This window comes from Mobula birostris, chromosome 5 (assembly GCF_030028105.1).
Source record: "Mobula birostris isolate sMobBir1 chromosome 5, sMobBir1.hap1, whole genome shotgun sequence".
Classification (NCBI taxonomy): domain Eukaryota; kingdom Metazoa; phylum Chordata; class Chondrichthyes; order Myliobatiformes; family Myliobatidae; genus Mobula; species Mobula birostris.
In genome coordinates this window covers 205,906,922-205,921,714 of record NC_092374.1, presented here as the reverse complement: position 1 = coordinate 205,921,714, position 14,793 = coordinate 205,906,922, and the positions used below count along the sequence as shown (strand labels likewise).

Genomic DNA, 14,793 nt, shown 5'->3' with positions numbered 1-14,793 from the left:
ACCTCAAGGCATTCTACAAGTAAGTGAAGAGCAAGAGGATAAGACGTGAGAGAATAGGACCTATCAAATGTGACAGTGGAAAAGTGTGTATGGAACCGGAGGAGATAGCAGAGGAACTTAATGAATACTTTGCTTTAGTATTCACTACCGAAAAGGACCTTGGTGATTGAAGAGATGACTTATAGCGGGCTGAAAAGCTAGAGCATAGAAACATTAAGAAAGAGGATGTGCTGGAGCTTTTGGAAAGCATCAAGTTGGATAAGTCGCCGGGACTGGATGAGATGTACCCCAGGCTACTGTGGGAAGCGAGAGAAGAGATTGCTGAGCCTCTGGCGATGACCTTTGCATCATCAATGGGGATGGGAGAGGTTCTGGAGGATTGGAGGGTTGCAGATGCTGTTCCATTATTCAAGAAAGGGAGTAGAGATAGCCCAGGAAATTATAGACCAGTGAGTCTTACTTCAGTGGTTGGTAAGTTGATGGAGAAGATCCTGAGAGGCAGGATTTATGAACATTTGGAGAGGCATAATATGATTAGAAATAGTCAGCATGGCTTTGTCAAAGGCAGGTCATGCCTTACGAGCGAGATTGAATTTCTTGAGGATGTGACTAAACACATTGATGAATGAAGAGCAGTAGATGTACTGTATACTGATTTCAGCAAGACATTTGATAAGGTACCCATGCAAGGCTTATTGAGAAAGTAAGGAGGCAATGCTTTGTGGATCCAGAAATGGCTTGCTCACAGAAGGCAAAGAGTGGTTATAGATGGTTACTCTGCATGGAGGTTGGTGACCAGTGGTGTGCCTCAGGGATCTGTTCTGGGACCCCGTCTCTTCGTGATATTTATAAATGACCTGGATGAGGAAGTGGAGGGATGGGTTAGTAAATTTGCTGATGACACAAAGGTTGGGGGTGTTGTGGATAGTGTGGAGGGCTGTCAGAGGTTACAGCGGGACATCAATAGGATGCAAAACTGGGCTGAGAAGTGGCAGATGGAGTTCAACCCCGATAAGTGTGAAGTGGTTCATTTTGGTAGGTCAAATATGATGGCAGAATATAGTATTAATGGCAAGACTCTTGGCAGTGTGGAGGATCAGAGGGATCTTGGGTTCCGAGTCCATAGGACACTCAAAGCAGCTGCGCAGGTTGACTGTGTGGTTAAGAAGGCATATGGTGTATTGGCCTTCACCAACTGTGGGATTGAGTTTATGAGCCAAGAGGTAATGTTACAGCTATATAGGACCTTAGTCAGACCCCACTTGGAGTACTGTGCTCAGTTCTGGTCATCTCACTACAGGAAGGATGTGGAAATTATAGAAAGGGTGCAGAGGAGATTTACAAAGATGCAAAGACGTTGCTTGGATTGGGGAGCATGCCTCATGAGAATAGGTTAAGTGAATTTGCCCTTTTCTCCTTGGAGTGACAGAGGATGAGAGGTGACCTGATAGAGGTGTATAAGATGATGAGAGGCATTGATCATGTGGATAGTCAGAGGCTTTTTCCCAGGGCTGAAATGGCTAACATGAGAGGGCACAGGTTTAAGGTGCTTGGAAGAAGGTACAGAGGAGATGTCAGGGGTAAGTTTTTTTATGCAGAGAGTGGTGATTGTGTGGAATGGGCTGCCGGTGATGGTGGTGGAGGCCGATACAATAGGATCTTTTAAGAGGCTCTTGAATAGGTACATGGAGCTTAGAAAAATAGAGGGCTGTGGGTAATCCTAGTAATTTCTAAAGTAAGTACATGTTTGGCACTGCATTGTAGGCTGAAGGGCCTGTATTGTGCTGGAGGTTTTCTATGTTTCTATAGCCCTTGAGGCCCTGACCGATCAGGCAATTTCTGCTTTGAATATACCCACGGATCTGACATCCACCGCAGTCTGTGGCAGATCATTCCACAGATTCACTACCCTCTGGCTAACAAAATTCCTTCTTTCCTCTGTTCTATATGGTCACCCCTCAATTTTGAGGCTGTGCCCTCTAGTTCTGGATACCTCCACCAGAGGAAACATCACATCCAGCTTATCTAGTCCTTTCAACATTGTATTCCATGTCACCTGTCAAATTTCCATTTTTCATGGCCACCCACATGAAGGAAAATCTAGAGCAGCCACTTAATCAATGGACCGAGAACAAACCTCAGGCGTGTGAGGAAATTGGAGGGTCTAGAGGAATTGTGTGAAGCTGCACATGGACAACATCAGAGCTCCAGGTCGCGTGGAGCTGGGAATCCATTGCTCCACACGGGGGCTCCCTCCATGAGTGCTGTCTCCACGACTGCCGGGGGACAGGGAGACGAAGCTTACCAACAAAGACTTGGATCTTTTGAATGCTGTCCAGGGACTCTATCTTGATGAAACAGTGCGCTGCAGTCAGGATCCACTTGGGAGCCACGATGGAACCACTGCACGTGGCAGAGTGCTGCAAGGGAAAATGGGGAGTCAGTAGGAACCGTGGTCTGCATCGCGCCAGGCAGCGGGAATCGGGAGTCACAATCAGCATCAGGATCGGAATGCGGATCTAGATCAGGACCAGGGTGAAAATCGGGAGCAGAATCAACATCAAGATCGGTAACAGGATCTGAATCGGCATCAAAATCAGGATTAGGATCCAGATCAGTAACAAAATCTGGATTAGAATTTAGATCAGGATCATGAATGAGATCTGTATCAAGGTCAGGATCCATATCAGAATCGGGATCGGGCTCACGATCTGGATAGGAATCGGGATCCACACCAATATCTATATCGGGATCAGGATAGGGATCAGAAACAGGATCAGAATCAGCCTCAAAATCGGGAACAAGATCAGAGATGACACCGGGATCAGGATCACGTCAGAATAAGAATCGGGTTCGAGATAAAGATCATTATCAGGACCAGGCTTAAATCAGGAACAGAATCTGATTCAGAATAGGATTGGAAGATGGATCAGGATCCATACTGGATTCAAAAACAGGATCAGAATCGGGATTGGGATCTGGATGAAGATCAGGATCAGAACCAGGAACAGAATTGCTATCAGGATTGGGGTCAGGATCAAGATCAAAATCAGAATTAGGACCAGGATCATCCTTCAGATAGGGATCCAGCTCTGGATTGGGATAAGAAACTGGATCAGGTTCAGGATCAGGATCAGGTTCAGGTTCAGGATTGGGATCAGAATCGGGAATAGGATAAGAATCAGACTGGATCAGGATCGAGATCGAAATCAGGATCCAGATCACAATCAGGATCAGGCTGGGGATAGGGATCAGAATCGGGAATATGATAAGAATCAGACTGGATCACGATCGAGGTCGAAATCAGGATCCAGATCACAATCAGGATCAGGCTGGGGATAAGGATCAGAATCGGGAATAGGATAAGAATCAGACTGGACCATGATCGAGGTCGAGATTGAGATAGAGATCTAGATCACAATGGGGGTCAGAATCAGAATCATGATCAGGATTGGGATCAGTGTTAGGATCAGGGTCAGAATTGTAAAGGTAGTTAACTGGGTTATTCTTGTGCCACTCCCACATGGGAGGAGTTCCCATAATGTAGAAGCAGTGTTGTCAACAAAGTTCAGTTGAATATTCTGAATGCTGGCATCTTGCTGTTCAGGGGTGATTGGCAGCTTTGGGCCTGTAATCACTGGAATTTAGAAGAATGCAGGGAGATCTCATTGAAATTCCCAGAATCATCCTCGTGAGCCTCCTCTCGACTCTCTCCAATGACAACACACTCTTTCTGAGATATGGGTCACAAAGCTGTTGACAGTATTCCATGTGCGACCTGACAAGTATCTTATAAAGGCTCGGCATTATCTCCTTGCTTTTATATTCTTTTCCCCTTGAAATAAATGCTAACATTGCATTTGGCTTCTTTACCACAGACTCAACCAGAAAATTAACCTGGGAGTCTTGCACAAGGACTCCTAAGTCCCTTTGGACCTGTGATGTTTGAACTTTCTCCCCATTTAGATAATAGTCCTGTAATGGTCTGGTCCGTAAACTCTGCATTCCGGTTCACGGTCTGATCCATCGACCCTTGCTCCAGGTTTTCCTGTCTACCCTGTTTCTGTTCCTGTTGAGCACTAATTGAGGCAGCTGATTCTTGTTGGGGCTGGCTGCATAAATACCTTCAGAGACCAGGGCGTGGCTGCTGGATTGTTCTTGTCCTTACTCCTTGTATCCCTTCCTCTGCCTTCTGTTTCCTCGCCTGAAGCCCTGCATTGTCTTGCCAGTAACTCTCACCTCGCCTGAAGTTCTCATCTTGCCTTGCATTGCCTGAGGCCTTGCCTTGCCTTGTCTTGTCTTGCCGGTAACTCTTGCCTCACCTGAAGTTTTTGTCTCGCCTTGCACTGCCTGAAGCCCTGCCTTGTCTTGCTGGTCGCCTGAAGTTCTTGTCTCGCCTTGCACTGCCTGAAGCCTTGCCTTGTCTTGCTGGTAACTCTCGCCTCGTCTCGCCTGAAGTCTTGTTTTGGAGCCACCCTGAACCTAGCTCTCTTCCTGTCCCTTGCCTCCATTGGGTAAGCCAGGCCAGATTGCCATTACCCTGCAGTTGGTTCTGTCCCTTCCTGTCCCTCATCTCCATCGGGTGGTGATCCGCGCCCTGCCCAGGAGGAGAGTCAAAACCCCAAGCCTCGAGCCTCGCCCCAAGCCAAGCTTCCAGACCCCAAACCTGCAGTCTCTGGTCTCAAGCCTCGCCTCCAGTCTCTGCTCTCAAGAGTCCAAGCCTGAGCTCCCAGTTCTCTTGTCCAGTCCTGTTCCGGGTTCCCGGTTTTCATGTCCATGTCCTAGCCCTCGCCCTCACCCTGTATCCTAGTCCTGTCCCTAGTACTTCAGTGTCTGTATCTTGCACTTGGGTCCGTTCCCAGCCACCTCCTTATGACAAGTCCGCACTATTATTCTGTTTACCAAATTGCATTATCATACATTTCCCAACATTGTGTTCCATCTGCAACTTTTTTTGCCCATTCTTCCAATTTGTCTAACACCTACTGCAATTACATCGCTTCCTCAGCACTACCTACCCCTCCACCTATCTTTGTATCACCCGCAAACTTTGCCACAAAGCCATCTGCAACATTATCCAAATCATTGACAAACAATGTGAAAAGTAGCGGTCCCAATACTGACCCCTGAGGAACACCATTAGTCACTGGCAGCCAACCAGAAAAGGCCCCTTTTATTCCCACTCACTGCCTCCTGCTTGTCAGCCATTCCACAATCCATGCCAGTATCTTCCCTGCCATGGGATTTTATTTTGTTAGGCAGCCTCGTGTGTGGCACCTTATCAAACACCTTCCAGAAGTCCAAGTAAATGACATTCAGTGCCTCTCTTTTATCCACCCTGTTTGTTACTTCCACGAAGAACTCTAACAGATTTGTCAGGCAAGATTCCCCTTTACAGAAACCATGCTGACTCTGACTTCTTTTATCCTTAGTCTCCAAGTACCTTGAAAATTTTATACTTTATTGTCGCCAAACAATTGATACTAAAACGTACAATCATCACAGCGATATTTGATTCTGCACTTCCCACTCCCTGGATTACAAATATTAAATATTAAAAATAGTTAAATTAGTAAATATGAACAATTTAAATTATAGATCATAAATAGAAAATAGAAAAATGGAAAGTAAGGTAGCACAAAAAAAACTGAGAGGCAGGTCTGGATATTTGGAGGGTACGGCCCAGATCCGGGTCAGGATCCATTCAGCAGTCTTATTACAGTTGGAAGCCGTACGAGTCTTCAAGCTCCTGAGCCTTCTCCCGGAGGGAAGAGGGATGAAAAGTGTGTTGGCTAACTCATCTTTAATAATAGACTCCAACACTTTCCCAAGCACTGAGGTTAGGCTAATTGGCCTAAAATTTCCTTTCTTTTGCCTTTCTCCCTTCTTAAAGAGTGGAGTGCCATTTGCAATCTTCCAGTCTTCTGTGCATGGAACGGACTGCCAGTGATGGTGGTGGAGGCGGATACAATAGGGTCTTTTAAGAGACTCCTGGATAGGTACATGGAGCTTAGAAAAATAGAGGGCTATGGGTAACCCTAGGTAATTTCTAGGGTAAGTACATATTCGGCACAGCTTTGTGGGCCAAAGGGCCTGTATTGTGCTGTAGGCTTTCCATGTTTCTATGTTTCCAACCATGCCAGAATCAAGCGATTCTTGAAAGATCGCTTCAGCAACCTCTCTCAGCACTCTGCGATGTAGTTCATCTGGTCCAGGTGACTTATCCACTTTAAGACCTCTGAGATTGCCTAGCACTTTTTTCCTTTGTAATAGCAATGGCACTCTCATGGACGTCTGGCACATTGCTGGTGTCTTCCACAGTGAAGACAGAGGCAAACTACCATTAAGTCCATCTGCCATTTCTTTGTCCCTCCTTACAACCTCACATTTTCCAGTGGTCGAATATCAACTCACACTTCCCTTTTACTCTTCACATAACTGGAAAAACTTTTGATATCCTGCTTTATATTATTGGCTTGTCTGCCCTCATATTTCATCTTTACCCTTCTTATACCTTTTAACTTGTCTTTTTTTTGGATTTCAAAAGCTTCCCAACCATCCAATTTCTCACCCACTTTTACTACCTTATATGTCCTTTCCTTCGCTTTTATGCAGTCCTTAACTTCATTTGTCAGCCATGATTGTCTACCCCTGCCATTTGAGAACTTTTTCCTCTATGGGACATATCTATCCTCCACCTTGTGAACTATTCCCAGAAATTTCAGCCTTCTCTGCTCTGCCGTCATCTCCACCAGTATCCTCCTCCAACTCACCTGGGCAGCAGCTCTATCATACTGCTGTAATTCCCTTTCTTCCACTGCAATACAGATACATCTGATTGATGCGTCTCCCTCTCAAATTGCAGTATGAATTCAATCATATTATGATCATTGCCTCCTGAGGCTTCCTTTACGTTAAGCTCCTGAAGAAGATCTGGGTTATTGCACACAATCATTTCCTAGAGTAGGCTCAAGCACAAGCTGCTCTAAAAAGCCACCTTGCAGGCATTTAACAAATTCCCTCTTTTGTGATCCAACACCATTCTGATTTTCCCAAATCCCTTGCATATTGAAGTCCCCCATTACAATTGTGTCATTACTGTTATTATATGCTTTTTCCATCTCACTTTGCGATCTAAACTCCACATCTTGGCTACAGTTTGGAGGCCATATATGATTCCCATAATGGTTATTTTAGCCTTGCAATTTCTTAACTCCATCCACAAGATTCAACATTCTCTGACCCTGTGACACCTCTTTCTAAAGATGTAACTCCATCTCATACCAACAGAACCACAACACTACCTTTGCCTTCCTGCCTGTCTTTTCAGTAGAAAGTATATCCTTTGTTGTTGAGCTCCCAACTATGGTTTCTTTCAGCCATGACAGGTGATGCCCACAATGTCACACTGACCAAGTCTACTTGTACCATGAGTTCCTGCACTTTATTGCAAATGCTACGCACATTTAAATACAGCATCTTTATTCCTGCATTCTTTGCCCTTTTGAATTTTGCCTCTGTGGATTAGGACCGACAGATGCTCAGATAAGGGAGTACAAACAGTGCAGGAAAAATACAAAGAATATTTCACAGGTAAACGAAATGTGATATATGAGAAGGAAAAGTTCAACTCCAGAAAACAGGAGCCAGACCCAATTTACATTGGTGGTGCGCAAGTGGAACAGGTCAAAAGCTTTAAGTTCCTCGGGGTCAATATCACAAATGACCTGACTTGGTCCAACCAAGCAGAGTCCACTGCCAAGAAGGCCCACCAGCGCCTTTACTTCCTGAGAAAACTGAAGAAATTTGGCCCGTCTCCTAAAACCCTCACTAATTTTTATAGATGCACTGTAGAAAGCATTCTTCTAGGGTGCATCACAACCTGGTATGGAAGTTGTCCCGTTCAAGACCGGAAGAAACTGCAGAAGATCGTGAACACGGCGCAGCACATCACACAAACCAATCTTCCGTCCTTGGACTCACTTAACACCGCACGCTGTTGGAGCAGTGCTGCCAGGATAATTAAGGACACGACCCACCCAGCCAACACACTTTTTGTCCCTCTTCCCTCCGGGAGAAGGCTCAGGAACTTGAAGACTCGTATGGCCAGATTTGGGAACAGCTTCTTTCCAACTGTGATAAGACTGCTGAACAGATCCTGACCCGGATCTGAGCCGTACCCTCCAAATATCCCGGCCTACCTCTCGGTCTTTTTGCACCACCTTACTTTCCATTTTTCTATTTTCTATTGATGATTTATAACTTAAATTTTTAATATTTACTGTCGATTTGTAATCCAGGGAGTGGGAAGCGCAGAATCAAATATCACTGTGATGATTGTACGTTCTAGTATCAATTGTTTGGTGACAATAAAGTATAAAGTATATGATGAAAGTGTAAATGGCCTCATCACAGCATTGTGTGCCCTGTCAGACAACTGTGCTTATGGGAATCTGACAGATGAGCTCATTAGAGACAGGACTGTTGTCATGCTACTATACACCAAATTGTCAGCGAGATTTCAATTGCAGGCAAAACTCACCCTAAAGAAAGCATTTACAATGGTCTGGCAGAGTGAGAATATTGGTCAGCAACCGGGAGGACTTGGGCACAAACACCGATGCTGAGGTCGAGATGGAGGCTGCTCGAACAGCGGGGTACAAACAAGGTGCAGTCAGAAAGAGGTGACACTAGAGCTCAGCTCAAGCAGAACAGACAAAGAGCAGGTAAAATGTCCAGCTGCAGGAGATGCACCAAGTCTCCATTCCATGCCAAAAAGCTCTGTCCAACAAAAAAAAGTGAATTGCCACCAATTATAAAAGCCAGTGTCACTCAAAAACATTTCTTCAGGAGGTCAAAGAGACCATGAGTCAGATGAAGAGAGAGCTTTCCTTGGGACTCTAGATTCAAATAGACAAGGCAGGTGTACTACGCTTCAGTTTCAAAATGATGCAGTGACGTTCCAAATGGACACTGAGGCAGATGTCACAGCCATCCCCAAATGACTGTTCACAAAACTGGCGAAGAGAACAGGCATTACACTCAACCCAGTAAAGAAAGTGCCCAGAGGGCCAAGGAATGATAAGCCCAGTGTGAAAGGAATGTTTGCTATTTCCTTCTGCAAAAATGAGAAACAGTTACAAGAGGATGCCTATGTTGCCCAGAATCTTCTCACCATTACTGGAACGACATGCCATTAAGAAGCTGAACCGGGAGGAGAAGATGGCGGCGCGACGCAGCTCGCAGTGGCCACTCCGGTGGTGATGTCTGTGATTTGTCAAGTAGGGTACTGTGCACAATCCTGATTTGATGGAAACGGACATGAGAGCACAGAGGAACATCTGGTGAAACTTCTAAATTGCCTGCTTCGCTGCTGCTGCTACTGTGTGGTCCAGAATCTCCGGAGGAGAGTCCTCGGCTTTGCTCGTCGCTCAGCAGCTGGGGCGGGCTCGAAGCGCTCGGCAGAGGATGGTGTTCAGAGGGGCTGGTCAGAGGCCCGAAGTTTTCGGACGGACTCAGAGTCCGCTGCGGTCGGGTGCTTCCAATGGTGCTGCACCGGCAAGTTGGCGGTGCTTGGAGGTTCATGGCAGGGAGAGTTCCTCCCTTCTACCGTCTGGGTGAGATGATGAGTCTATCGGGACATTGAGACTTTTTTTACTGTGCCCATGGTCTGCTCTTTATCAAATTACGGTATTGCTTTGCACTGTCGTAATTATATGTTATAATTATGTGGTTTTGTCAGTTTTAGTCTTGGTTTGTCCTGTGTTTTCTTGTGATATCATTCTGGAGGAACGTTGTATCATTTTTTAAATGACAATAAACGAGGACTGAGTGTCCTCATAATCTAATCATAGCAAGTTTGAAATTGCTGAGCAAAGTTCAGTGGCAGAAATACCCGGAGTTGTTCATCAGCCTGGGAGCACTGAAAGAAGATTACCTTATCCAACTGAGGCCAGGAGTAACGCACTACTTTCTGACCACAGCAAGGTGTATACCGGTCCCACTGATGAACAAAGTCAAAGCTGAACTTTGCATCGTAACTGGAGTGAATGGACCTACTGACTGGTGAGTGGACATTGCTCCTGTTCCCAGTCCAGGTGACACAGTGAGGATCTGTGTTGATCCAACAATATCAAATAATATAGTGAGGTGGGAGAAGTTTATTCTGCCCTCTGTTGAGCACACATTGGGTATTCTGTGTGGATAAAACTACTTCACCAAACTAGATGCAAACTTAGTTTAGCTCCTGAGTCACAGAAGTCACAGTCTTTATCACACCTTATGGGCACTATGCCATCAAGAGGTGCCCTTTTGGCATCTTATCGTCCCGTGAACTCTCTCAGATGAGGATGAACCAAACTTTGGAGGGACTGGCAGGAGTAGTCTGCCACATGGACTATATACTCATCTTCAGTGGGGAACATGACAAAAGAGTGGAAGCTGCCCTGGAGAAACTGAAGCAGGGTGGAATCATCCTGAACAAAATGAAATGCAAATTTGTAAACTTGGAGATCACGACTTAGACTACCAACCATCCTCAGAGGGAGTGCAACCGGTTTCAGACAAACTGGCAGAAGTTGGAACAGGGAACAAAGTATGAATGTATTAGAGATCCACAGTTTCTTTGGCATGGTAACCAACTGGGAAAGTTCATTGCAGATTTGGCAGAGACAACAAAGTCTCTAAGTGACCTCTCCTCTCAGAGAAACATTTGGACTTGAGAGCCCCCAAAGGGGAAGTCCTTCTCATCACTTAAAACAGAGCTTATCTCTCCACCAACATTAGTGTTCTTTGATCCAAACAATCAAGGATTCAGCAGGTGTCTCTTCCTTTGGCCTAGGGAGGGTGCTCATGCAAGACTGCAGTGGAAATCAGTGGCACAAACATTAGGAGCACTGACTCCAACTGAACAGCATCACACTCAAATCGAAAAGGAGATGTTGGCTCTCGTGTGGGCTTATCAACATTTCAGATACTACTTGAAAGGCACTAAATTCCTACTTGAAACAGGCCACAAGCCACTCGTCAGCCTCCTGAGCTCGAAACACTTGGATGAATTACCTCCACATCTGCAAAGATTCAGAATGAGGCTTATGACATGGCCCCCGGGAAACCTTTCACATTACCAGACACTCGGTCGAGGATGCCATGAGAGGATGGAAGCTGACTCTGTCCTCATGGAAGATAGCAACATCTACTTAGCTCAAGTACGTGAAAGCTTTCTGCATCACAGACTTCAGGAAAGGGAAACCAGAGGTCCAAGAGCCAGAAGATCAGAACTTTAAAGAGGTCAGTAACTTTAAATTCCTGGGTGTCACTACTTCAGCTCCAGTCCTGGACCCATCATATAAATATTATTGCGAAGAAAGCACGACAGCGCCCCTACTTCCTCAGGTGTTTGCGGAGGTTCTGCATGTCATCAAAAACCCTGGCAAACTTCTATAGATGTGTGGTGGAAAGTGTGCTGACTGGCTGCATTACGGCCTGGTATGGGAATAGCAATGCCTTTGGGCAGAAAATCCGACAAAAGGTAGTGGATTTAGCCCAGTATATCACGGGTAAAGCCTTCCCAACCATTAAGCACATCTACACAAAACATGGCCATAGAAAAGCAGGATTCATCATCAAAGATCCTCACCACCCAGGCTATAGTCTTTTCTCGTTGCTGCCATCAGGTAGAAGATACAGGAGCCTCAGGACTCGCACCACCAGGTTCAACAACAATTACTACCCCTCAACCATCAGGCTCTTGAACAAAAGGGGAGAACTACACTCATTGAAAGACTCTGTCATATTGTTATTTCATGATCGTTATTTATTGCTGTTTATTTATATCTGTATTTGCACAGTTTGTCTACAGTTTACAGTTCCTGATGTATCAAAAATCTCAGAGTTGTATGTGGGGCATGTATTACTCTGATAATACTTTGACCTTTGAGTAAACTGGATGAAAATTGTGCTGAGTTGAAGGAGCACCAAATTTGCAGCAAGGTCATGCGATACTGTGAGCCTGGATGGCCAGCTGTTCCAAAAGAAGCTCAGGAACTGAGACCTCACTGGCTTGAAATAGCCACACTCACCATTCTTGATAGTTTGCTGCTAAAGAGCTCCACCACTCGTTATTCCTGCTTCTATGCACGCCAAAATCTTCAGTCAAATCCACCAAGGCATCGAGAAATGTTGTCTATGGACACAGTAACCCAAGTGGTGGTGTGGTCTGAGGACACAGCTGGGAGATCATGTAAAACAACAGGAAGCATGCAGAAAACTGTACAAAAATCACGCCGAGCCTCTCTGTCCCACAGAGTTCCCAGACTTTCCATGGCAACTTGTCTGACCCTTGTGTCAGACAACGGTACACAATTCATTAAAAAAAAACATTTTTGGTGGCCTGATATTAATAGGGAGGTGAAGCCATTTGTCCAAGTATGTGACATCTGCACCTGTTCCGAAGATTACAATTTGTCACCCCCAGGGTCTTCTCCAGCCTCTCACCGTCCCTTCGTGCCCCTAGTCCCATCGCTCACCGGATTTTATTACTGGCCAGCCTCCTTCATGCTGCTTTACTGTAATTTTTGTTGTGGTTGATGGACTTGCCAAGGCTTGTAATTTTTCCCACAACCCATGAAACTGCGGGCCTTTCAGTGCAGCAGGTGTTTAAGGCACGTGGGTTTCCTTCCAATATTGTTTCTGAAAGGGGCTCACAGTTTACGTCCAAGTTTTGGCAGGCATTTTGTAAACTTATAGGAGCTACATCTAGCCTTTCTTCCTGTTTTCAACCACAAACAAATGGTCAGACCAAAAGGACTAACCAAGATTTGGAACACGCTCTTTGTTCCGTTGTTTCTGGTAACCTGTCCTCTTGGAATGACCATTCAATTTGGGCAGAGACAGCTCATAGCACCCCTTACCATTCTTCGCTTAACATCTCTCCTTTCATATATCAATTTCAGCTTCGGCTTCCTCTCTTTCCCGAGCAGGAAGTCGAAGTCGGTTTTCCTTCTGCTGAACAGTTTGTCGAGTGCTGTAGACAGCGGCGGTTCAAGCCAAGAGAACTTTGGAATTAGCTCTGATAAGGCAGCACTTCCATGCCAACAGGAGGTGGCATCTGGGTCCTTGTTTTTGCGTGGGTCAGTGGGTTGGCTCTCCACCAAGACCTGCCCCTTTGTTAAGAGAATCAAACATGACACTTAGAAATTACAGCTCCCCAGGGCTCTTCGAATCCATCCCACCTTTCACGCTTCTAAACTCAAACCCCTGCTCTGTAGTCCTTTAGCCCTGACTCCTAAGCCTCCCCCTACTCCTGGAATCATAGATGGAGCATCTGTTTACCTTGTCCACAGATTGATTGACTCCTGGCAAATCCAGTATTTATAAAACCATAAGACCATAATATAAAGCAGAATTAGGCCATTTGGCCCATCCAGTCTGCTCTGCTATATCATCATGGCTGACCCAATCTTCCTCTCAGCCCCAATCTCCTGCCTTCTCCCCATATCCCTTCATGCCCTGACCAATCAAGAACCTATCAACCTCTGCCTTAAATATATATAAAGACTTGCTCTCCACAACTCTCTGTAGCAAAGAATTCCACAGATTCACCACTCTTTGGCTAAAGAAATTCTTCCTCATCTCTGTTCTAAAACGACGCCCCACTATCCTGAAGCTGTGTCCTCTGGTCTTAGACATTCCCACTATAGGAAACATCTTTCCACATCCACTATCAATGCATTTCACCATTCAATAGGTTTCAATGAGGTCACCCCTCATTCCTCTGAATTCCAGTGACTACGGGCCCATGGCCATCAGATGCTCTTCATATGAAAAGCCGTTCAATCCTAGAATCATTTTTGTAAGCCTCCTTTGAACTCTCTCCAATTTCAGCACATCCTTTCCAAGGTAAGGGGCCCAAAACTGTTCTCAGTACTCCAAGTGAGGCCTCACCAATGTTTTAAAAAGTTTCAAAATACATCCTTGCTTTTATATTCTAAGTCTCTTGAAATGAATGCTAACATTGCAATTGCCTTACTCACCACAGACACAACCTGCAAATTAACCTTCAGGGAATCCTGCACAAGGACAACAAGTCCCTTTGAACCTCAGTTTTTTTGCATTTTCTCTCCAGTTAGAAATTAGTCAACTCTTTCATTTCTTCTACCAAAGTGCATGACCATGCCGTTCCTGACACTGTATTCCACCTGCCATTACTTTGTCCATTCTCCTACTCTGTCTAATTCCTTCTGTAGCCTCTCTACTTCCTCAAAACTACCCGTCCCTCCACCTATCTTCATTTTGTCTTCAAACTTTGCAAAAAAGCCATCAATTCCATCATCCGAATCATTGACATAAAATGTAGAAGGATTGGTCCCAACACAGACTCCTGTGGAACACCAGTAGTTACCGGCAGCCAGCCAGAAAATAGCTCCCTTTATTCCCACTCTTTGCCTCCCGCCAATCAGCCACTGCTTTATCCATGCTAGAATCTTTCTTGTAACACCAGGGACTCATAGTGTGTTGAGCAGCCTCATGTGTGGCACCTTGTCAAAGGCCTTCTGGAAATCCAAGCACACAACATTAACATTCTCCTTTGTCTATCCTGCTTCATATCCTTCAAAGAATTCCAACAGATTTGTCATGCAAGATTTTCCTTTGAGGAAACCGTGCTGACTATGGCCTATTTTTATCACATGCTTCCAAGTACCCCGAGACCTCATCTTTAGTAATCAAATCCAACATCTTCCCAACCACTGAGGTCAGACTAACTGGCCTATAGTTTCCTTTCTTCTGCGTCTC

At 45.3% G+C, this 14,793-nt stretch overlaps 1 protein-coding gene across 1 annotated transcript in view; it reads right to left on the bottom strand.

Annotated features, from left to right (window-relative positions):
- Window positions 1–14,793, bottom strand: part of LOC140198485 (complement C2-like) — a 183,207-nt gene that overhangs the window by 57,401 nt on the left and 111,013 nt on the right. Inside the window, exon 13 of the mRNA XM_072259571.1 lies at window positions 2,306–2,420. Coding sequence (XP_072115672.1) covers window positions 2,306–2,420 — 115 coding nt within the window. The remainder of the gene's footprint in view (window positions 1–2,305; window positions 2,421–14,793) is intronic.